The sequence below is a fragment of the Kryptolebias marmoratus genome, linkage group LG8, assembly GCF_001649575.2.
Source record: "Kryptolebias marmoratus isolate JLee-2015 linkage group LG8, ASM164957v2, whole genome shotgun sequence".
Taxonomy (NCBI): Eukaryota; Metazoa; Chordata; class Actinopteri; order Cyprinodontiformes; family Rivulidae; genus Kryptolebias; species Kryptolebias marmoratus.
In genome coordinates this window covers 12,641,855-12,666,259 of record NC_051437.1, presented here as the reverse complement: position 1 = coordinate 12,666,259, position 24,405 = coordinate 12,641,855, and the positions used below count along the sequence as shown (strand labels likewise).

Here is a 24,405-nt window from a genome sequence, read left to right as displayed (position 1 = left end):
TTGACATGTAATGCACAGGTTAAAAGGGAAACTTCAGCTCTTTGTGAACAGCACGTATTTAAGTGATGAGCATATTTAATGACCCCATACAGGATCATTAAAGCAGCTGCTCATGGTGAAATACCTCCATAAATATCCTGTTTTCAAACAGCCTGCTGTCTCTCTGGCACTTCATTGAAAATTTAATCTCAGTGCTTGTAATAAAGTTAAAAATGTAGCTTTGATCCTAAATATAAAATGTTATAGATTGAAGTGCTGATCATATATTGTTTTGTTTTAAAATCTGCCTTGAGTGAGACTGTCAACATGTTCTCTCAATCTTCTTATTTATAATGATGCATTAGCTTTAAAATAACTGTAAATAAGCATTATATTAAATGTTATTATGCCTATAATATATGATATAATCATAAGCAACATGTGATGTTATTTAGGCCACCGTAGTAATTTTCATTGCATTTCTCTTTTTAAATAAAAGCAAAGAAATTGTCTTTTTTAATTTAATTTTCTTATCATAAAACAGTGTTTTGCGTTTGTTTGTTAGTTTTCTGCTCAAGGTTATCGTACTGTCAGAATGTCTGTAATGTGCTGCGATTCAGACCCCATAACTTTATTTCATTACACATGAATGTAGATTTAAGTTTGCGATGTATATTCAAAGATAACAAGGGTTTTCAGCATTAATAGTACTGTTTAAAATATTTATTCTTTGCTTTTAAAGAGTAATCTTTTAAAGTGGTTTAGATCAGTAGGTCTTCAGGCTTTCTGGAGGGCTTTTGGACTTTTGGACAGCATACTGTGCTGCATGTAATAAGATGAGGAAGGAAGAAGTGTCAGGTTTTAAAAAAAACAATTTACAGCAGATGAACAGTATCTGAAAACCATGTCTTTAAGAAAAAAATCATCAAAAACCAACTAAACTATAATTTCATGTAACCCTGGAGCCAAATCCATGACTTGCACGGAGGCCGTGTGGTTCTGAGTGACTTCTTTCACATCGTGTGATCCGTCACTTTTAATGATTCATTTATTACAGCTGCTTTCACGAATACACAAACAACCCTGCCTTTGACAAGCTGCCAGGAGAGCTCTTACAAGTGACACCTGTCATGTGAATCAGAGAAGCCTGTCAGAGGTGAAGCTGGCTGCAGGTGGCAGACTTGCAAAGGCAGCAGCAGGAGCCATATTGACCAACCAGCGCTGCTGCGCTCGTGAAAGCTGCAGTGACTCATCGTGAAGTAAGTGGCACCCACTGGGTTAGTAAGTTCCAGATGGGCGAACAGCCGAACGCACGTGGCGTGCTCAGGTGAAGCACAACCTTTAAAGGTGATATGCAGAAATGAAAAATGCTGAAACAACTTCTGTTCGGCTCATCAGAAACGAGCCCATCTCCATCACTTTGAGTGTCTGAGGAACAATAAGAAGACAGGAGGAGTAAATTAAGAACCAAAGCATTCCTTGAAGCATTGCATATCGCCATTCATGCCAAAGTTTTAGGCTAAGACCTGGTGTTGAAAAATTATAGCGTTGTAGCCGCTTTGGTCAAACCCTGAAAATGGCATTATGCCTCATGCAATATTATGTGATGTCACACTCAGAGTGTGTTGTCATTGACTCTCAGCTACTACCACGTCCAATTTTAGCCCAGTGTCTGTAAAACTGACTGAGTTAGAGCCATTTTTATGTTGGCTAATGTTTATTAGCTGTGACAGCACTCTTAAATTTGGTTGACTTAGTTGTAGATGCAGACTTTCTGAAAGCTTTGTTAAGATCTGTCAGGTGGTTCATGAAATATTTTGCTAACAGACAAACAGGATTGGTGCGAACTGTTTTAAGTAAGATTGTCACACATCTGGCAGGTTTAGTAAAAGGATTCTCACCTACTACAAAATCAAATTTTAGCTCAGTTTCTGTAAGACTCGGTCATACAATCTTTTTGTGTTTTGTGAATTCAGTTGACTGTGGCGGCCATATTGAATTGGGTGAAGTCCAGAGTTTAATTGGCTGTAAATGTACACAAAATTGTTGTTTTCTGAAAGTTTCAGTAAATGAGTCAAGCGGTTCAGGAGATATTTTGCTAACAAAGAAACAGAGTTGATTCCAACAGTTTAATATCTGTAAAATTAGCTGAGTCATACCCATTTTTTGTGTTTGCTAAGGTCCGTTAGCTGTGGGGGCCATCTTGAATGGGATTGACTCTAGTTGTAGATGCACATCCAGTGATTACTTTCTGATTGTCGACTGATTCATAGACACAGACACTTATTTTCAGGCTCATATATGAAGGCGTTCACAAGCGTTATTTAAAAACAAAATAGGCCTTCTTGCTCCATTAGCTCACAGTTCTCCCAGAATTGGACGCTGGTTTTGAAATGAGGAACAAAGAAAGTGGAGCGTCAGAATGTGGCAGGTGTGTCAGTGCACTAATGACAGGTTTATCTTGAACAGAGTCGGAGACAAACATTACCTCAGTGCTCCTACAGACCTGCCGCACATCCCGAAGCAGCGTCAGTTCACCGAGTCTGCGCCGATGTGTCCCGGGGGAAATTCCTTTCTGCTGCTGTCCCTCTCTGCAGCAGACTGTAGTTGTCAGTGTTGGGTCATACGATGATGTATTTGTGTGCTTCAACAGCGGAAAGACATTCTGCTGTTAGGAACACATGCATGAACTGGAGACACGCAGATTAGAGACATGGAGACACGCAGGTCTGAACACCAGACCTGTTAGATGGCTCAGGTTTAATCCGAGGAATGGATTGTTGAGTTTTGCAGTGCTTTTTTATGATTTGTAAAGAGGTCAACCAGCATTACAGAGGCACACTTCTTAAAGCACTAACAAAACTGGACCAACGACCGAAAGTGAAAAGAGTTAAATGACCTTCTTGCTAACTGGTTAGTGGTGTCGTAAATACAGTGCAGGAAGGACTCTGTTCCTCTTCTTACAAGCTGCCTCGAAGCCAGTCAGACAGGTTTTTTCCTTTTTTTTGTAATTATACGAAAAATGGCTTTGGCTCCTCGGGGGGTTTTGGCCACATTTGAGAGGCAGGAGAGGTGTTTTTGTGAGCTTCTATGTGACTGGAAGCAAAGGAACACACAGAAGAAAATGGAAAAGGTTAATAAGTACATGAAAAGTTGTCTTGTTTCATTGCCTGTTTTGTCAAAAGTAGGAAATTTTGTCCCAGGTACTGATCTGTAAGAATTTTCTTGACCTAAATCAAAGGCCCAGCATTACTCTCAGGAATGCATATCGCCCGCCGCCTTTCGTGGCAGAGTTTTAAACTGAGATCACCTTAAAATATGACAAAGTTAAAGCCATTTGGTCAAATCTTGAAAATAACATTAAGTGTGATAGCACACGATATTGCAAAAAACTTTTGTCACTTGTTCATGCTCGCAGTATGTGTTGCTGGTGACAGTTTTAGCTCCAAGTCTTTAAAATTGACTGAGTTATAAGATTTTATTAAGGTCAATTAGCTGTAGCAGCCACCTTGAAATGGGTTGACTGCAAAAGTTAATCAGTTAAGGATGTGCATCCAGTGATTATTCACTAAGAAATTTATTGTTTTATCTGTCCCGTAGTTCATAAGATATTTTGCTAACAGACAGACAAAGTTGACTCCAACAGTTTTAAACAAAGGTCTTGCACAATCTAATAATGCTCAAGGTTTGTGTCGGAGATGACTCTTGAAGCACTACCCAACAAATTCCAACTCAAAGGCATACGTTGCCATTTTTGTTTTTTAAGGCTGATTAGCTGTGGTGGCCATCTTGGATCCGGTTGACTCCAGAACCTGATCACTTGTAGACGTACATCCAGTGATGATGTTCAGAGAGTTTCATTGAAATCAGTTCTCTGGTTCATGGGATATTTTGCTAACAGACAGGGTCCTCTTCAACAGATAGTGCTAGTTTTTAGGCAAAGATGTTGCACAATGTGTAGCACTCTGATTATGTGTTGAGGATGACTCTCAGCTACTACTGCACCAAATTTTAGCTCAGTGTTTGTAAAATTAACCAAATTATATCAATTCTTGTGTGTTTTTACGATCACCCTGCTGTGGCAGCCATCTTGAACTGGGTTGACTTTTAAAAGTAAACTTTTGTAGATGTTCACCCAGTAATTACTTTCTGAAAGTTTCATTAATGTCCGTCCGCGGGTTCGTGAGATATTTCGGTATCAGACACACAAACAACACACAGCCACGTGAAATTACATTATCGCCTGGCGGGGTGATGAAATAAATAACACAACAGCCAGCAAAGTTTTCAACAAACATCCATCAAGTTTAAAATAACCACATCTGTCATTGTCACTGACAAGCCGTGCCGTTACAAACGGTGTAAAACTCAAAATACTACAGGCATCGAACGCCTCTGTGCGTTTTTTTTTTTTTCCTTTTTCCATGATTTATGTTAAATCGTGAGATTCCTAACTAAATCCTGGTGATCAATCAAAACCTTTTCCATAAACAGGCCTTGAGCAACATATTCAGAAAAAAAAACTAAAAAAAAAAAACCTGCTTATGCGAGAAGCTGAAGATAGCGTGAACACTCCCCTCTCCGGCCCCCTCCTCCGTCCTTGGGTGAATTTATGTTTAATCTGAGTTTGTATCAACAAAATCAATACCTCGCCCCACACAAGAAACAAGCCTTAAAAAAAATCACAATGTCAGCTAACTAGACTAATCTTACAGCCCAAACAGATGCTGTGTGTGGTTTGATAGATCTGAGCGAGAGCAGGGATCTGTCTGGAGCTCCCAAGTCTGCCAGATGCTTCTGTATCAACACCTCTTTTATCACCTGAAGAGAGTCATCCTGCCAACTATGACAGTAATTCCATCTGAGAGGGCCACACTGACAGAGGCTTCAGCCCAGCATGGATGACTGGGATTGACTGAGTGCAGGTTAACATCTGAACACGTGCTTTCGGAGAAAACGCTCCCCGGCTCGTGCTGCTGAGCGCCGTCGGGTGATGTTTACACGTCCTGAATTTATGCATCCAAGGAAAAGAAGAGCAACATATTCCACGGGAATTGTGTGCCAACCTGCGCGAGTGTTTATGCACGTGAAGGCTGTGCTTCACGTGTGGGAGAGGGGCATCAAAACGGGCCGCTGCCGGTGTCAGATTAATCTGCCTCTCCCAGTAACACTCGTGAGCGCCATAATTAACCATCAAAACTTTAGATGATTGCTGTTGGAAACGCTTAAAGACACCGCCAAGCTGAAGACTTTGGGGCAAAGGTAAACACTGTCTTATTGTGTGGCGAACTTGTGCTGTTTTGCACCTGTCTGATTGTACAAACAGATATGAGGCGTACCTCGGGGTATAATCAACTAATCAAGAGGTAACAGTTAACGGCACGAAGTTCAGGGAAGAAGCCAAAAACACAGACGTGTGCTTTAACTAGCCTCGGGGGTTTAAAGAAAGGTTGGTCTGTTCTCAGTTTATTAAAAATATTAAGTGTCGGTGAAAATTGGAGAGAACAAACACCAACTGATAATTAAAAATATTGCATCTTAGGTTTTCTTTTCATGTTGACCTGAGTTTTGCTCATGGAAACAGCAGAGCTAGTGAGTTTTAGTTCATACAGGTACTTTAGGTGTATATTATAACTGCGCCTCATGTTGCTGATTCTGTGGCACAGCGAGGTATCGAGGAGCTTTGCCACGACATTGAAGGCCAAGCGGGCTCAGATCGGTGCCCTAACTCCTCGTCTGTCCTATCAAACAACGGCTATATTGACTTCATTTACAAAGGTCACCAGAGAATCAAACGTTCGATCGGTGCTACATCAGAGCTGGAAGTGAGCGGTGGACTATAACCAGAGGTTGAATTGTCCAGCAGAGAGAGCTATCACTAATCTCAGACTAGACCTGACAGCATAACAGAGCCTGGCGTACCTGCAGTTACTGGCAACCGATGCTTGTCAAAGCGAGGGGAAGGCTAAAGCGGAGACGCTGAAAGTCACCTACCACGCTGCTCAAGGACATGGGGATTTGAGGTTACAAAGGCTCTTTCAACGGCTGCTGAGCTATCAAGTCCCCCTGGATATGAAGAGGAAGGATAAAGTCTGGGACGATAAACTGTATGTCAGTAAGCAACTGAAAGGGGGGGGGGGGGCACCTGATGAAGTCCTAAACAAGTCTGATTCCTGCCTGCTCACTGAGCAAACCTCAGTTTGTAGAAACAGAGCTTAACTATGACCAGGTTGTTGAGTCAAACAGCTAGTCCAAGACTGAAGTGGATTGCTGCCATCTGAAAACAACTCTAATCTCAAACTGTGTGCCTTCTGGCGCAGTTCTGAGAATGCTCTTTTATAAACCTTTATATTGCAGCCATTTTGGTAAATGGCTTGCACTTGTGTAGCGCTTTATCTAGTCCAAGGACCCCAAAGGTGCCACCGAGCCCTCTGACCATCACCAGTAGGTGGTGAAGTAGGATGAAGAGGCTTGGACACTACAGCTAAGACTGACAGAGCAGGTGCTCGAACCAGCAACCCTCCAGTTACAGGACAAACCCTTACCTCCTGAGCCACTGCCACCCCATGTTCACATTACATAGTCATTTACATCGATTTCTGTGCTTATTTTCCAACACAAACGCCACAGCAGCTAGTTGTAGCACATCCAGTACTAGCTTGTCAGTCTGGTCAGAATTAAACTCAATTTCTCCAAAGTGAAGCAGTTCAAAGAGTTATCTACAACAGGTAGGATATTTATTGCTCAAAACCTGTCCACAAAACCTCATTTCAAAAGATCTGAACTATCCCTTTAATCCTAAAGAACAGGATTTGGAATAAGTTAAGGAAGTAAACTATGTCAAACACATATGCTGTTTTAAACGTCTGCTGCGCAGTTATGAGTCTTCTTCTCTTGTGTGAGACGAGCAACAGTAGCTCAAGAATTACAGTCATGTATCACATCCAGGCATACTATTTTTGGATTTCAGTTGTTTTCACAGACTGGCAGAATCTTTGGGAACACTGAGAGCAAATCCCTCTCCGCCTTTCCTTGTGAGCACAACATGCCACAGCACAGTCCACCGCTGGATGACGATTGCGCCTCGAAGAGGAAAAATGCCTTTTGAAACAACAAACACTGGAAGCCAGCTCATTACTTCAGTCACATTGTTTCTTCCAAGGCAAGCCTCAACTCTTCATCATTATACAACTCTGCTCGTTGCTCACCCACAGAAAATTTATTACCCTTGTTCAAATCCACTTAGAGCAGACAGAATGCATTCCATTGCTGGTTGGCTGCGAGAGTCGAATGCCTTGCACCAGCTGAGGAGATGTCAGGTATGAAGCCACACCTCCAGCGCCTTGGACCACAAATAAATCAGTTCTGTTGAATTAGGCTTCCAAGGGCACAAAATGGGTCCATGTTTGTGTGCAGCTATAGGAATTTACAGACATGCCAGCAGCGCAGTGACTCTCCCTTTCGGGCAGTGCTGTATGATAAACGATTATGTCAGATAACAAAGCTAAAAGTGCATCCTAATGTTTTGGATGGTTTTACATTTCAGCCCTTCCCTCCTCTTATCTGCAGTCGGCTTGCAGAGGTAACAGGTTCATGAAGGAAACCCAGATATCCTTCTTTCCAGCTCCTCCTGGGGGGAGGTGTTCCCAGGCCAGAAAGGATATGAAATCCATCCGATGGGTTCTGGGTCTGCCCCGGGGTTTCCTCCCAGGGGGACGTGCCTGAGAACCTTCAGAGAGAGAGGCGTCCAGACGGCATCCTGATCAGAAGCGCCTCAGCTGACTCCTTCTAATGCGAAGGAGCAGCTGGCTCTACTCCAAACGCCTCCCGGTTGATAGAGTTCCTCATTTCAGCTGCTTGTGTCCAGGATCTCATGACTGTTGGTGAGGGCTGGGTCCTAGACGGTCCAGTAAATCAAGAGCTTTGCCTTCAGACTGAGCTTTTTCACCATGACAGACTGGACCAACGCCTTCATTACTGCGGACAAGGACCTGATCCGTCGATCTCCCGCTCCATCCTATCATCAAGACTCCAAGATGCTTGAACTCCTCAGCTTTAAGTGAAGACTTCCACCTTTTTCTGGTTAGAACCAAGGCCTTGGACTAAAAGAAGGTGACTCTCATCCCAGCCCTTCTGCATTCTGCTGCGAACTGAAGGTCATGGCTCAAAGACCCCAGCAGAACCAACATCATCAAAAAGCAGAGACGAGCCTGACACCCTCCTCTCCATGGCTGCATCTTTAGATCTTGTTCATGAACACCACCAAAAGGATCACAGACAAAGGAGTATTATTTAATCAGTAAAATCTTGCATACATACTTGTTAGGGAAAGTCCTTTTGCCTCCATTTTTAGTGATCTCTATTCGGATCACACCGGCTGGCCTAATCACCAGCTGTTCCTGAGCTCACTTTTCTGCTGCTGACTGATGGCAAAAAGTAGTGCCAAAAATGAACCCCTGAGCCCACGTTTAGGAGCAATCCCAGCTGTGCAACATCAGCGATTAATTTTTGGACTTCTGTTAAACGCTGATAGTGTTTAAACTTTCTAATTAATGCTTTCAGAAGAGACCTTGGCTTTCCAGACTGAATCGTCAGCTCCCTTTCAATAAATTAGAGCTGGATGGAGAGAAACTTTGCACCTTACATGCAAATACTTGCAGAAATCAGTGATTTTATCTTCCCTGCGACCACCTAAGACTTACATTCCCAGGCTAACACACAAATGAGCCAGACTGGGCAGAAGAACATGTTAGAAATTATGTCATTCCGCAAATATCCTGGATGGAGGGCCTTAATTAGGTTAACAAACTCATCTACTGCAGCTGCCTTGGCTCCTTTTGTTACATCTTTGCCACTTCTGACTGACTTTGAAGTTTTAATTAAAGTCTGCAGGAAGAAACTGCGACAGAACCACTCGATTCAGAACACGAGGATCCAAATTTTCCTTATGCGTCATTGAAATAATTTTGAGCCAACGGCTCCTGTGTGAACACGTCAAAGGATAACTGATTCAGGAAGTCCACGGCCGAGTCAATGAGGCAGAGTTGAACAAAACTACAGAAAATACAGCCCCGAAGCTAAAACACTCCTGTGAGGAGGAAGTTTGAAACTGGTGAGATGGACTGCAATGAAAAAAAAAGAAAAGAAAACTGGAAAAGACATGTTCAGTCCTTGCAGGAGAAAAAAAATATCTAATGAACCTTTGGATTTTAATGAAACTCTTGGAAAGTACTCAGCACTTTTAGATTCAACCCACCTCAAGATCTCACAATATTGCAAAACATTTTTTATTTTTGTTCAAATGGGCTCCGCCTGTCATTTCTCAGCTTAAGAGGATCTTATGAAAGGCGACGGGCGATATGCATTCCTTCAAGGAAAGCTCTTAAATCTTTTTTTTTTAAATGGTAGGAACAAGAAGCAGTTCAGACATTTTGGATCAAAGCAACTGGTTCGGTGTGATGTGACCTGCCAAAGTTTTTTTTTTTTTTTTGTGGAGGGGGGAGAGATTAAAATTGATCTTTTCCCATCATAAATTTATCTCCCGGACAAAGGGCTCACCTAAATTGAGAAGTGCTGGATTAAAAGATTACATACAAAACGTTTTCCGGTTCGGAATCAAACCCTTTCCAAGAGTGATGTGCAGCAGATAGTCACAGTTTCATATCTATCCTCTGGCTTTCAAGAGCCCTTCAGAGGCCACCCAGAGTTGCACGTTTCTCCAAACAAATGTCATCAGGGCAGATAAGCAAGGTGAATAAGACTGCGTCATCCTACTTTTCTTTTCTCTGTCGGTTTTGTTGAGCTCGCGCTGAAATGAGTTGTAATTCACTAAGAAACTCGGGGAAATAATCTTTCAGTCGCATCGCTTCGTCTAAATGACAGGGCTGCTTGGTAATCATTGCGTTAGCGGTACAAATACCAGCCATCAAAGTGAAGAGATTCCCCTCGCTCTCTAATCAACACCTTGTTTGTTTTATACGTGGAAAGTGTGGAGAACTTGCAGGAAGTGACTTTGTCAGGGCCTCTCTCGTTTCCTTTTATCCTCACCATTACACAGTGGCTGACACAGTCATTTCAAATACCACTTAGCTTTATGCTCATACACGTAAAAAAAGAAGAAGAAAAAAAACTAAAAGATGGGAAGATTAGATGTATTTGAAATGGTCTTGCAGAAGCACTTACTCTCCTTACCTGTACGTGATTCTCATCAGCGGTTCCACTTTGGCTGCTGCTGCTGTTTTTTCTTATCGAGGGCGATCCAGGTTTGTGTGGAACTGCAGGTCCAGACCAGCAGGTCTGAATCTGCTCCTGCTGCAGCTCCGCTCAGCCTGACAGCATCAGATCAGCCACGCCGCCTTCCACTTCTAGGCTCTGCTATTAACTACAACACTTCAATTGATTTTGAGGCGTAATGGCACATTTCTGAGGACGTCCCCGGGGTTTTGTGGCTGTACTGATGGATAGGTGAATGTGAGCACATGAAAGAGGGTTTGTTTTTTTCCAAGACTCTGAGCAGATATGCATCTGGACACTCTGGCCACAGCGTAGGGCTCCATTTCCACTGAACTGTCGGCTCGGGGCTGCCCTCTCTGTGCATACCTGTGTTTGTGCATGAGTCTGCATGTGCGTGTGGGTCTTTGTGTGTTTGCAACTTTCATGTACCAGAAAGACTTGATTAAAGGACTGGAGATGTGTGGTCTTTCTCTCCTGCATAAAGTTCTGTTTGGATGAATTTCTGCCTCATTCACTGCACGGCGCCTTTTGAATCAGGAAAGTTCCTCCCTTAAACTCGCAAAGAGATCCTTAGATAACGTCACGTGGCTTGTGACTTTCTGCAGCCCCTGGTTTCGATCAACAAATGCCCCCCGCTCTTCTACGATCAGCTAAATGTGCGGCGAGAGAGAGAGAAAAAAGATGAGACTTCTCTTTTAAATCAGGCAGAAAGGAATGCACATTTACTCCTAACTCGCCTTGGGGCCTGTTGCCTGCACCAAACATGTTTTCGGAGAGCAGAAAGAAGACTGATAGCGCCTGCTGGGGGGCTCCCATTTGTTTACATCTGTATCATAAACTGCTCTCATGGCACTCCTCCAGACTCGTTTATATATTAAAAAAAAAAATTAATTTATATTTGTACGATCTCCTTTAATTTACTTTGCAGTTGCTACATTGTTATTGCCATGAATCACCCCGTAATTAGTTATTCTTTATTCAGATTTGATCCTAATCTCTCAAAGGGCTGTTTCTTCTTTCCAGGGTTGACTTTTTAAGCCTATAATGAATCTGTCCTTTAATTTCAAAGTCAGAAGAAGCAGCACCGTCATTCCCTTGTTATGTGTGTTCCTCTGTGCATGAACACATACTTACAAGTGGAGGCATGAGCAGCCTGTACACTTTCCCCAATTTTTTTTTTTTCTTCAACATATCTGTTTTGACTGTTTTACTGTGTGTTTTTCTTGTGCCGTGCAACCAGCGAAATCCTGACCCACCAAGACGATGCCCCCACAAACGCTATAAGTGATTCTCTCCGAAGCCTTTTCTCATGAATCCAGCCCTGACCAAAACATCCACAGTTCAGCAGATCTTCTTGCAAAAGCTGCGAGTGAGACAGAAAAGACACGCAACCCTCCCAAACTCTGTCACGGCTCTAATGAGCCTTCACACTTTAAGCTTCCCCGAGAAAGAGAGAGAGAGAGAAAAAAAAGTCAAATGAAAGACTATCTTAATGAAACAATGACTAAGGTTTTCAAACAGGGGAAATCCCTCTCTCATTAAAGACTTTTAGCCGAGATCCAGCGCATTCATCGGCTTCCAGATTGTGCCAAAACAAAGGGATCCCACAAAATAACAGACACAATTAATTAAAATGCGCATGGGAATCTTTCAAATATGGACAATAACAGGGGATACAACTTAATGTCTTTGTGTGTTTTCTAGTTACTCTAAACGAGCCCAAGACGAGATGAAAAAGGTTGAAAAGCTTCTCCGGCTTAGCCTTAACCTTAGTAGTGGCACCGTGGGGACACCTAACATAGAATTAAAGGCAATTATGAAAAAATGTTTCCAACCCGAGAGGTGCCTGTGAGAGGGAAACCAGAGTGTTGGTTTCACACAGCCCCGGGTGCTATAGAGGATACAGTAGTCCTTTTTTCATATTGGCATCTGTTTGATCAGACTTAGCCATAGCATATATACAGTATATAGCTTCAGGTCTGAGCTAAACACCTCATCAGATTCAAAGGAGACACTGCGTCTCCAGTGCACTCCAGGCTCTTTCCATAAACACAGTTGAATTATTCCTTTGAGCCTGCTCGCTCGACACCGGCCCGTGTTTTTTTCTGTAGGAAGGCAGAGGGAGTCTCACAGAGGTCGAAATGGAACAATGTTCCAGAGTGTCACAATACCTTCCAGCAAAAGTGGTGAAATTTTTCCCATCTGATAGCTGGTAGATTGACAGTGGCTGATAATCTTCCCTGTGAACTCATCAGAACAGGGAATAAACTCCCCCACAGAGGCCGAGAGCGAGGAGAGATGTGGCCCACGCGGCTCTGCGTTGAGTGTGTTGATCGTGGTTATCAAAGTCATAGTAGATGGCTGATACCAGAGGTGTGGTGCTGTGCAGAAGTGTGTGTGTGTTTGTATGCACTCGTGCGATCTGAATGACTGCACAACAAAGAGTCTGAATGGATTTAGTCAAAGCTCAAACGCTGATGCAGCTGCATTCCCGGAGGTTTATGATGTGAAACACCAAAGGAAAGGAAACAATGATCACATTCATGACATGTCATTTTCTCCCACTTTTATCTCTGGAATTTGTTGAGTATTTTCCCCTTTTTTTCCACGTACTTTAAGGTGTCCAACTTATCCAAAATTGGCTTTTGTTAGAAGTTTCTGACAATTGTCTCACCAGTACATTCAGTTTGACATAACCTCTGCCCCAGCTGGTGTAACTTCAGTAACTTTAGAAATGCAGAGTTTGTTGTGTGATCGGTTTAACTTGCAGTTTATTACAACACACTACTTTTAGTAATTCTTCCTTGACATACAGTTTGCACAAAGATGCATCTGCAGAGTTTTTTTTCTGCACATTTATGCACAAAAAGGGAGAAATCTTCTCTGTTTTTTCTGTTGGCCTCAGTCGAAGTTTAAAAAGTGTTTAGAAGCCAGTTTGGTTCAAATGTGCAACTTGAACATGTGTGACGTGAAGAGCATTGAAATGGACCTCACAACGTGAACTTCTTGTTTCGAGCTTCTGCATTTGTTTTTAAAATATGAAAAGAAAACATTTCAAGACCTTCAAACAAAGTCATTCAAATCATTCATTTATTTTAGTTTAAGTACCAATTGCTCATAAAAGAGAAGAAGGAAAATGGGTGCACAGGTAAGAATTTACTGTGGATTTTCTTTGATTTTAAAAGTCAAATTTATAGATACATTGATAAATATATGCATGTGCTCACCATTTTTTTTAAAAAATAAGTGGTATTGAAAGTTTTAAATTGTCTTTTACTTGACAAAGCCAAGACCTATTATTTTGTTGCTTATTTACACCGCCATGAGATGAGAGGGTGCTTACAAAAACAAAACGAAAATCCAGCTCCAAAAGACACACCTTCAGGCTCGATGATGTTTGGGTGAATCAAGGTGAGGCTTTCAAACCTAAGTAAACAGTACTAAGCATGGTGGTGGAATCATCATGCTGTGGTATTGGTATATTGTACAAAGTCAACGAAATAAAGAAGGAAAAGGTCTACCCTAAAAATCATGAACTTCACCTTAAATCGACAGCTAAACCTGGACAGACCCGGCATTTCCAGCAGGACAATGATCCCAAACACACATCAGAACTGGTTTTTCAATGAATAATTCAGGCTAACATTAAAGTTTCTGGAATGACCCTCCTAAAGCTTCAACCTCAACTCTATAAAAGATTCATGGTTGTCCTTAAAAAACATGCCAGGATTGATTTTTCAATCAATTTAAAATAACTCTATTGATTCAAGGTCAAATATTCAGCCTGAATTACATCAGGAGCTTGTTGACGGATACAAAAAGCCTGTGGTCGAGGCGCAACTTGTTAAGGGACATTTAACCAAATATTAGAGGGGTTGTATGTATGTATTTGAGCTTGTATATAGTTAAAATTTTGACACTGAATGGATTGGAGAAAATACACAATAAATTCAAACTTGTTCATCAAATCCATGTTTTTAAAAATTACTGAAGCTGTATGTTGTGAAATCACTCCAAACAGGAAAAAAGACGGTTCAAATGAATCATTAAAACCCCCCAAATTAATTTAATATTCACGCCCATGATGAGTGCAGATAAACTTCTGATCACAAGTGGTATTTGAGTGGGAGGTTTGTGTCACGCTGGCCTCGTGTTTTGTTCTTTCCACCAATGAAGGAAAAGGTTGTCAGCCTGCTTAGATAAAAGAAAATTAAGGACTTTCTCATGTAAGAGGATCCATTTTAGGGTAATCCATGACATCTGATGTTTTCATAAGACATATAAGGCATTTGAAATACTTAAAACTGGCCAAACAGTGACAGCTGACATAATGCATTAATTTTAATTAAATTAATACACTGAAATCAGTTCTGGTTCACTAAATGTACACCTTCTGCACTTTTGCTGACAGCTACAAAGCAAAGAGCAGAAATCCACTAAAGGTTGTTCTGTGATAATGATCATCCCAGACGGCACCACTGAACTGTATAGAAACAACGTCTCCAGCGTCTAACTGCAGCACAACTCCGTTGCTTAAATTGTCCTCAGAGTCTGCGGATGTTGGAGGACGATCCCCTATGAAAACCATGGGATGTTCATTTTTGACAAGCCTCATCCTCAGACCATTCTCAGTGAGCGTGAGGTGGCCTGTGAACCTGAAATAATACACTCCTCTCACTGGTGCAGTGAAGTAACCTAAAACAGAAGCAGAGAAGAGTTGTTAGAAGAGATGCGAGTTTTTGGCTCCAGCACTTAAGAACCCTATAGTTCATTGCACAAACATGACAGAACAGCCTTCATAAAAAAAATGCAATAAAAAAGGTTTAATTCTGCTGTGCTGCTTTTCCTGTTTATGACTGGCCACAAAAACTGGTTTTGTGCTCGACCAAATGACACAAAAGACCCCCTAACGGCTGTCGCTGCAACGTCGTGAGGTCGAGAGCCGCGAGGGTAAACCAGGTGTTAGTCCTACCTGTGATCGGGCTGTAGTGGTTTCCGGTGTTAGTGAAGACATTTTTGAAGATGAGTTGAGTGAAATCCTGGTTGAACGTGTTTCCTTCACCTGTCGCCAGCAGCGAGGTGGAAAAAGCCACTTTTCTTGCTGCGGTGAAGTTCACAAAAACGTCACAAAGTTAGTCATGACGGTCTTAGTAAACTAACTGCACAGTTTCTCGTCACATGCATGAAGATATTTAACAATGTCACTGATGCCTTTTGGCCGTGAAATCAAAAATACAAATTTATTCATGCAGGAATTTTATACAGATGACTCTACCCTTAAAGGGTAGTTCAGATTTTTCAAAGTGGTTATCTGTGGAATTTATTATAAGTGAAATAAATAAAATGAAACATTTACTTGAACTGCTACAAAATATTTGTTTTTCTCACACTGCCTTCCTTTCCTCTGGCAGCAGCATGCCTGTGGATCCTATTGACCTAGATTTGAATGCAGAGCCTCATGGACTCCAAATTTAAATACCACAGAGTCAATATGGCTGTGTAGCCCCTCCCCTTTTTGATTGACACCTCTTATGACCAACCAGTTTGATCTATGGTCTCTCCAGATCTGATAATATTCACTAAGGACTAACTACATACTAGTTATAGTTACAATAATTTTGACTTCTGAGGTAAAATAAATTATAGCATTACCTTTACGGAGAGACCATGCTTTTATATGTACATCAAAGGGTTCAAGAACAGCATATAACTTAATTTGGGTATGCTTTTTCACAGCATTTTTGGGGAGACTGTTAAGAAGTTATGAGGTTTTATTTTAATGTATGTTTCATATGAACCGTTCCTCTTCCTGGACTGTAACTTTTAGAAGTAACAGTGGTGTAAAGATTTATAAACTTGTGTAAAACAGTAATGAAACATTTTGTACTGGCGTTGCTGTATAAGACTTTAGAAGTCTGCCAGAGGTCTTAGCCCCACTCAGAGTGGCCGGTTGGCTCGACTTCCCGAAGATACAAAGATAAAACGTTGAGCAATTTCTTTTGCGGGTAAGATATTGATTACTGATAAAAATCTCCACATAATATTCCTTTAGGTTTTACCTTCCTGCTGCTCCTGGAGCTCCAGCACCTGATCTCCATTGATTGAGACTCTTTCCTGCACGGCGCTGAGCGTCCTTTGAACCCCTGCGAGCTCTGCAGCTTGAGCTGAAGTAGAAAAAGATGTGACGGCAAAGGATCACAAGTCACAGATTCAAACACAAAAACACCTCCAGCTGCATCTCCTCAGCTCGGATCTCCGCTGCAGTCATCCTGAGCTTCACGGCTGTGAAACACACGCATGTGTAAACTCAGGTGCATCCGTTTTGATGGGAGCTGAAACATCATCACCTGCTATCTCCTCCTGTAAGGCCTCCACCAGCCGATCCGCAGCCGTCACCCGTTCGGTCAGATGTTTCAGTTCTACTCTTTGCTCCACGACCAGATCTCGCAGACTTCTGAGCTCATCCCAGATGTCTGACTGAAGCTCTCCTGTCCCGTCCTTCGTCCGAGTCTCATCCAAGTCCTCATCGCTCTCAGGATCATTTGTGCTGTGTTCATGTGCCCTGTGGAGATCACAGAACATCAGGACCAAAAAGAAGGCCAAGAAAGTCCTCATGATCATATAGAGAGGTTCAGCGTGCAGTTCGCCTTCCCAGTGCACTGTTTGCTCTGCGTTCAGAGCGTGGAACATTTATAGAAGGCACCAAATGTGACCTGCCAAAAGCTGTGAATCAGCACACCTGTAGGTTTGATGAAGATATGAGGAGGTAGAACAGTAAACAAGTGACTGGACCAAATTTTCTATTTTTGTTGCTGAAATGATAAAATGTAAAAAAAGAAAAAGTGGAAAAATACAGAAATCAGCCGATGCAGAAAAGGTAGAAAAACAGAAATAGCTCTAAGTAAAAACCCTCAACATGTACTTATTTATTATATTTACTTCTATCATTATATAAGGTGGGCAATCATGTAATCGTTGGATGTACAGCTACGACGTTAACTTCTGGAGTCAACCCAAAGATGAAGATGGCCGCCACAGCTAAACCCAGAAATGGCTCTGATTCAAGTCAATTTTCCGACCCAAAAAGAGCATCAGAGCCGATTCACAGGGGGAAAAAACAAGGCGGGTTTGGGATCTGAGGAGACAGCTGGCACAGGTTTAATAAAACTTTAAATCCGTTTTACTGAAGGTGAAATGTTTGCGCATGAGTGTGGTCTAAAAATGTTCTCAGTTATTAAGATGAATTTTTTTTTTGCAGTAGATCTATCAGTCATTGAATTTTAAACCAAACCTGTGGCAGCCATCTTGAATTGAGTTGAATTTCAAGAATCATCAGCTGTAGATGTACATCTCTCTGCAAGTTTCGTTAAAATCCATCGAGTGGTTCATGAGATATTTTGCTAACAGACAAACAGGGTCGACTCCAACAGTTAATGCTCCAATTTTAAGCAATGATTCTGCACTACAGCTACGACAACAAATCTTACCAGAATTTCTTTTAAACTGTTATAGCCATTTTTGTGTTTTCCACTACAGCTACCGTCTTAAATTGGGTTGCAGATGCAAATCCAAAAAAACAAATCTGTTAGCGCTCAGAATATGAGCTGAGGATCAGTTTCAGCTACTACCATGCCTAATGTTAGGTCTATATCTGTCAAATTGACCAACTTGTTGCCATTTCTGTGCTGTTGTTTTTTTCCACTTCAGTTCATTGTGACGGCCATCTTGAACCAGGCTGACTCCAAACCTCGATCAGTTGTAGAGTCACATTCAACGATTACTCCCTGCAGGTTTCAGAGATGAGATATTTTGGGAACAGACAGACACGTCCTGCAGCGGGTGATAAAACTTGTCTGCAGTGGTGGCGGTGTTGTTGGAACGATGTTGGCAGCCGTTTTGGAAAGCTGTGGAAATCGGCCCATCTCCAGGGCTTCGAGTGCCGATGGATCCACGCAGCTCTTTTGGCCAGAGGTGTTTTAATTTAGCGCCACTCAGGGGAAATTTCCCTCTGCAACGAGTCCATTATGTGGGCGTGGGGGGTTTTGTGAGTCATAAGTGTGTGTATCGGTGACAAGCAAGACAATTAGACCGAAATAACAACAAATCAACCTGTCGTTGAAAAAATCTTTCTCGCAGCGCTTAAAGCGGCCGTGAGTGACATGATTTACGCTGATTGCTGCTTGTGTTTATGAATAAGAATATTGAGCAGCTGTCAGTCAGTGCGAAACTGCTCACAGCCACGTATTCAGGATTTACTCCAGATAAGCACGCAGGCATCAATCTTTCAAAAGAAAACACTCCCAGCGCTCAGGTGGCGAGCGAGAAAGCACAACCGGCTGAGACTCTGTTGTCTTTAGAGCACATGAGGATTTGCAACACTGTCTTAATGTGATTTCTCGGAGACGTGTTGCTTTACATAAATGAAAGACCTGTCATAAAACACTTTGCTTCAGGCATAAACACAAACAAATGTACATATCCCACAGAAGATTTGAGGACGAGTCTTTTCTGGAAGGAGAACACAGGGTTTTCTGTAATGCTGCCGCAGGGAGCAGAGATAAAGAGAGTAACAGTTAGACTGTGGTCACGTTGGTATGCAGACAGCCATGAAAGCAGCACCGTACCTGTTGCATCTTGCAAATTCATTTGCTCAATATTGTGAAATTTCACCACTTAAATTAGGGAGCAACTCAAAGGTCGGGCGAATAAGTTATAAAAATGAGTTGTAAATGACACGGCGCACTCAGTAACATAAACTTGTTTACTGCTTATTGTAAACTTCAGGGTCCCGGGGCTTCGAGTCGTAGATTTTAAGGGCTGGCAAATCCAAATCCGTGGATCGACCAGGCGGGAGTCAGGCGACACGGTTTAACCCGTGTGAGTTATTATTCATGACAATACTCGAAAAGGTTCAAAAGGTTGGAAAGGAGCATAAAAAACATAGATTCAGAGAGAAATTAAAGGCCTAGAGTCGAGTTTTAGTCCAAGAGCTTCTTATGTTGAGAAATCAGGGAGTTATAGCCGTTTTAGTCAAACCTTGTAAATGACCTTTTGCTCCATCTTATTCAATATTATGATATCTCACTAAACGTGTTAGAGCTCAAAGTATGTGTTGAGGATGAGTCTCAGCTACTACCACATCAAACTTTAGCTCAATGTCTGAAAAACTGATTAAATTATGAAAAACATGTTTTGTTGGCTAAGGCTGATTAGCTGTACCAAAAACCGTGAACTTGACTTACTCTACATGTTAATCAGTACATCCAGTGGTTACATAAAACCCGTCCAGTAATTCAAGAGATATTTTGCTAACAGACAGACCGTGTAACCATATAATGCATTGCTCACGTTTTAAGCAAATGTCTTGCACAGTGTGTAGCGCTCAGAGTGTGTGTTCTGAATTACTCTCAGCTTCTACAGCACAAAGATGAAGCTCGATATCTGTAAAATCGACAGAGTTTGAGCCATTTATATGTTGGCTAATTTCTCAAAGTTTTGTTCCAATCCGTCCAGTGGTTCACAAGATATTTTTCTAACACGGCAGACAAATAAATGCACACACAGACACGCTTGGACACAGGCAACAACACTCTCACCCCTCGGCCTTCGGCGGCAGGCCGTGATAAAGTTAGTGATAACGTTTTTTCTTTTCCCGCCTCACGTCTGGAAACCTTTTCCTGAGAAATAAAGAAACTAATCAGGCAAGTGATTGTTAATCAGGTTAGTGTCAACGAATGAGAAACTTGGCATGAGATGAAAGCCTTTCAGGAGCAGGGAAAACAGGGAGGAGCTCATCAGCCTGATTTTGACGTGACGGTTTAAAAAACAATTTAAGAATGACGTCAAAGTTCATCTAGCTGCAGATTTCTTCATATAAATTGTCATCAGAGCGGAGATGATCTGTGGGAATCCGTGAGGAAACAAACTGGTGTCAGTAAACACGGCCCCGTTCTGCGTTCCCCCTCTTCTGGAAGATTTGAATCTGGATTCAATCCTTCTGTTGCGCTAAAGAAGATTGAAAACACTGAAAGTGATTATTTTCATATATTAGTGCTGAGCCCTATGAGAGAATGACCTGTGAACTTTTCATCTCTGCACAGATATTGTGGCCTCAGTGCACGTGGCTTTACTGACTTAGAGATGCCCAAAATGAATTAAAACAAATAGGATCCTGATTTACAAACATTAATATACAACAAAACTGATTTTGAGAAATCCAGTTTGTATTGGCAAAACAGAACTAACACAAAGAAATTATTACACAAAATATAAATGCAAACCTTTTCTCTTTTTTTGTATGTTCCATTGTTTTGCCTTGAGTTCCTCTAATTAAAATTTGTCATGTTGGAGAACAACATAATGAATAAAAATCCAAGGATACCTCGAAGGAATGCATGTCGCCCGCCACCTCTAATACCAGAGTGTTGAACTACAATCACCTCACGTCGAGAAATTACTAAGTTGTAGTTGCTTTGGTCAACACTGCGAGTCAATTGTTTAGGTCAGTTGCCCCCTGGGTGGCCATCTTGAATTGAGCTGACTGGGAAAGTTAATCAGTTGTAGAGTTTCATTAAAATTCATCCTCTGGTTCATGAGATAGTTTGCTAACGGACAGACGGGCAAAAACATTTCTCCTTCTTACGCAGGACAATAAAGACTGAGTTTAAGCTTTCAGACTGTTGTTATGGACTCAGACTCAGATGATTGGTAGAGAATTAAACAGAGGCTCGCTGTCAAGACGAAGGGCATTAATGTGCTGCTCCTTTGTTGAATCTCTTGAAATAAAACCCCGACGGCTTGGTGTCCAACTTAGCAGGACAAATCAAAACAAAACCATCGACGAGGCAAGTGAATTTGTCATTTGAGCGCCATCTCTGACTCCTCTCCCGTTGGTCGGACCTGTGGTTCAGACGTCCCACCCATGGAGCACTGGAGACGACCCTCCACTTTAATCGGCCCACTTCAGCAGAGATTAGCTGAACTTTCTTCCTGTTTGGGCCCATGGAGGCCACAGCCCCTTCATTTAACAGAAAAAACAAAGCCCGGTTCGACCTCCGTGTGCAGGCATTCCTGGTAGATCTGTTCAGGGGTGGAATCTCAGATACACGGCGCAATATGTCAATAAGTGTGACAAGATGACACTGTGATAAGATGATAGGTTAAGCTATCAGGCGCCTCAAAGTGAGAGACAACCTTACATACCTTCCTTCATTCTCCTCTCAGGCAAATTCCTCTCCCCCTTTTCTTTTTTTTTCCTCTCTTTTAACTTTTACATCAACAATAATATGCAGCTCTGAACGGTTTTTATCTTAAGGTTTTAATTCTTCTGAAGCTTAACCTTAAGATGTTTGTCCTCTGAGCTCATTCTGGGTTCTTTCTTTTTATATCTATACACACCTGAGCTTGATTACACTTGTTACCCTCTATAGTAGGGGTCCCCAAATGGATTTGAATCCAAATTATTTCTTTTTTTTATTGGACTCAGATTGGTTGTTAAGTTGCTCTGGCGGTTCAGCTTCTCCAGCGTTTGTGGTAATTCGTATTTTGCAGCGTAGCTTTTCTGGCATTTACGGTAATTCGCACGTCTGCGCTTGCTTTAACACCGATTCTCTCTGCTAGCCCACGGAAAGCTACAAAAAAAAAACAAAAAAACAATATAATGAGAGAAGCCGACGAGTACAGCTGTCGCTAAAAGAGGTTTTAGGTTTGGTACAAGCTTCTGATATTAATGTGCTTCACTGCTTTTGCACATCACACGAAGGAAAGTAAGATCAGTGCTTCTGATCCAATCAGAGGTAGTCAGAGGTTTAATGGGTCTGTGCGCCCTGCTACTGTATGAGGTGGGCTCGGCTGCAGGTCGTTAGCCTCAGCTTAATCTAATGATGCATACTTCCCCCTGTTTATGGCAGCCAGAGACGAGGAGCACTAGCCTGTGCTTGTCTGCTGCAGAGAATGCCCATTAATGCTTTTCTTCCCCCTCAGGTAATGACCACCTGAGCTATCAAAGACGAGCTTGTCTGTAACACCACCCTCCCCTTCCTCCCCTTCCTCCCCCTCTCTCCCATCACGCTCCTTCCCCACCCCTGCTTCGGCTGCGACCTCTCCTCAGACGCACGCTGTGCAACTCTGCAGATACCTGCAGAATTCACCTTTTTTTAAAAAAGAAAACATCAACGGATCAACATGACGAATTTATTAGATAATTACCTCGTTGTGTAAGGCGCCTAAACGGAACAACACAAGTGAAAAAGGTCTGAACTTGGTTGGTTCTTGTGAAGGAGTGTAAACAGTTTATTACAGTGTATAAAGTGCCTGACTTTGTTTGTCAGATCTACGCTGTACTGGTAAAAGTTTGTCAGCTGGCTATCGTGACGCGCCGCAGCCGATGTCTGCTGCAGAGTCTGCTCTGCTTACGTTCAGCTTTTTGTGGGGATTATTTTTTTTAAATTGCCAGTTTTGCATTTTTAAGCTCTTGCTGCACGACTGGGTGTTGGGTTTGAAATCACAAAACCTAAAATCTCATATTAAGTACTTGGTATTAAACCAGTGGGGTAAACGTACACAGCTTAAACAGGTCAGCTGCGTTTTAGGCATCGCTTTCATTCAACTGCAGCACCCTCTGCACCCCTGCTTCCCTCAGCCTTAGCTTCAGGTGGTTTAGTCTTTAATTCCTGTCAAAGGATCCCAGTTAGGCCCAGAGAACCGGACTGCGGTTCTCATTCAGCAGCTGGTGGAAGAACAGAGCAGTCAGAGAAACAAAGCCTGTTTTTATATCTGGATGCAGGAAAACTAGGAGGAGCCACAGCGCCAAATTTTATGTTTGTTACGCTCACAATTTCAGTCAATTATTATATTTTTCATATTCTTTTACCTGATCTAAATAAAACCATTTATCATTAAATTGTTGATATAGTGACATAATAAAGCTCCAGTTTTTGCACATAAAGCTGGAGTGAGCTACACTTTTTTTATGACGTCAGAACCTACTTTTTATTGCCAACCTCCAATGTTTTTGTATATTTATGTTTATGTTATATTTATGTTTTTTACGTGTATTAGTTTATCTGTATTGTTAGCAACATATCCTGTGGACCAATGTATGGATTTTATTGAAGCTCTTAGAAACTTATGATTCAGTGTTAATCTACAGCTAAAATAATACACTTATCAAACACAAAACAGGCTATAAAGCCTTTTTTTTTACATATATCAGCTAAAACATAGAGTGGTAGTAGCTGAGCATTACAGTCGTTAAGCATAATGTCATTTACAAGGCTGAGCTACAATGATTTTAGTTTAAAAGTCTAAGAAATGTGAGCGAGATGCATTTCTTTTGGGAATGATAGGCCTTTAATTTGCTTGGATCTGTTTTTATTACTTCCTAAACCAACATATAAGAATACTTTATTTGGTCATTTGATCTAGCCAAAAAAAGCAATAGGAGAGGGAATAACATCATTTACTCCTGGTTTTCCCTCAGCGTTTAGCTGTACTCATCAGTATCAGTGGATTATTTTGCAAACAAGCACATTATATCAGTCTGTAGTTTGTCTCTGATAGAGTGACTTTAAACCTCTGTATCTGTCTGCTCTGTCGCCGCCCCTTCACCTCACCGCCTGGGTCCAAGACAAGACTTCCTGTCAGCGGCGTTCATAAATCCTGCGTAGATGTGTGCATCTCCCCCCTGAGTGGGACGTCTGATTCACTGTCCCTGAAACGCAGCGCCGCCTAATCTCAAGCAGCAGATCGAGCTTATTAGAAGAACGGAGACATCCGTCACGGCGCCGGGCCCTGCGACGCTCTGCACATACCCAGAGTGGCACCTCAGTCACTGAAGGGGAAGCTGTTACTGTGAGTTATGTCTTTAACGTGAGGGCTGTGGAAGCTGCGCTGACTGCTCCGACTCTCTGATTATGAGGTGGACCAGATGTCACCGCCTGCTCCAAGAAAACGGGTAAAGGATGAGCCTTAGTGCAGAGATCACAGAAATGAGTCTGATTTGTTGGGATGACCTTTGACCCTTATGGCTCAATGGGTTGAGCAGAAACCTGGTGGCGGGGGACTGTTCGGATGTGCATGATTCATTCAGTTGTCACAGAGCCGAACACACCCTTTCCAATTATTTCAGTTTAGATCAGGGGTGGCAAATCCTGGTCCTCGAGGGCCACCATCCTGCAGGTTTTACTTGTTCCT

At 42.1% G+C, this 24,405-nt stretch overlaps 1 protein-coding gene across 1 annotated transcript; it reads right to left on the bottom strand.

Moving 5' to 3' along the window:
* Positions 1–13,285: 13,285 nt before the first annotated feature.
* LOC108232014 (complement C1q-like protein 2) lies at positions 13,286–16,861 on the bottom strand. The gene is made up of 4 exons (XM_017409478.3): positions 16,560–16,861; positions 16,272–16,376; positions 15,185–15,313; positions 13,286–14,907 (listed from the first exon to the last, which is right to left on the bottom strand). The coding sequence occupies exons 1-4, from the start codon at positions 16,831–16,833 to the stop codon at positions 14,624–14,626; spliced, it is 792 nt and encodes a 263-aa protein (XP_017264967.2). The 5' UTR covers positions 16,834–16,861; the 3' UTR covers positions 13,286–14,623.
* Positions 16,862–24,405: the final 7,544 nt, after the last annotated feature.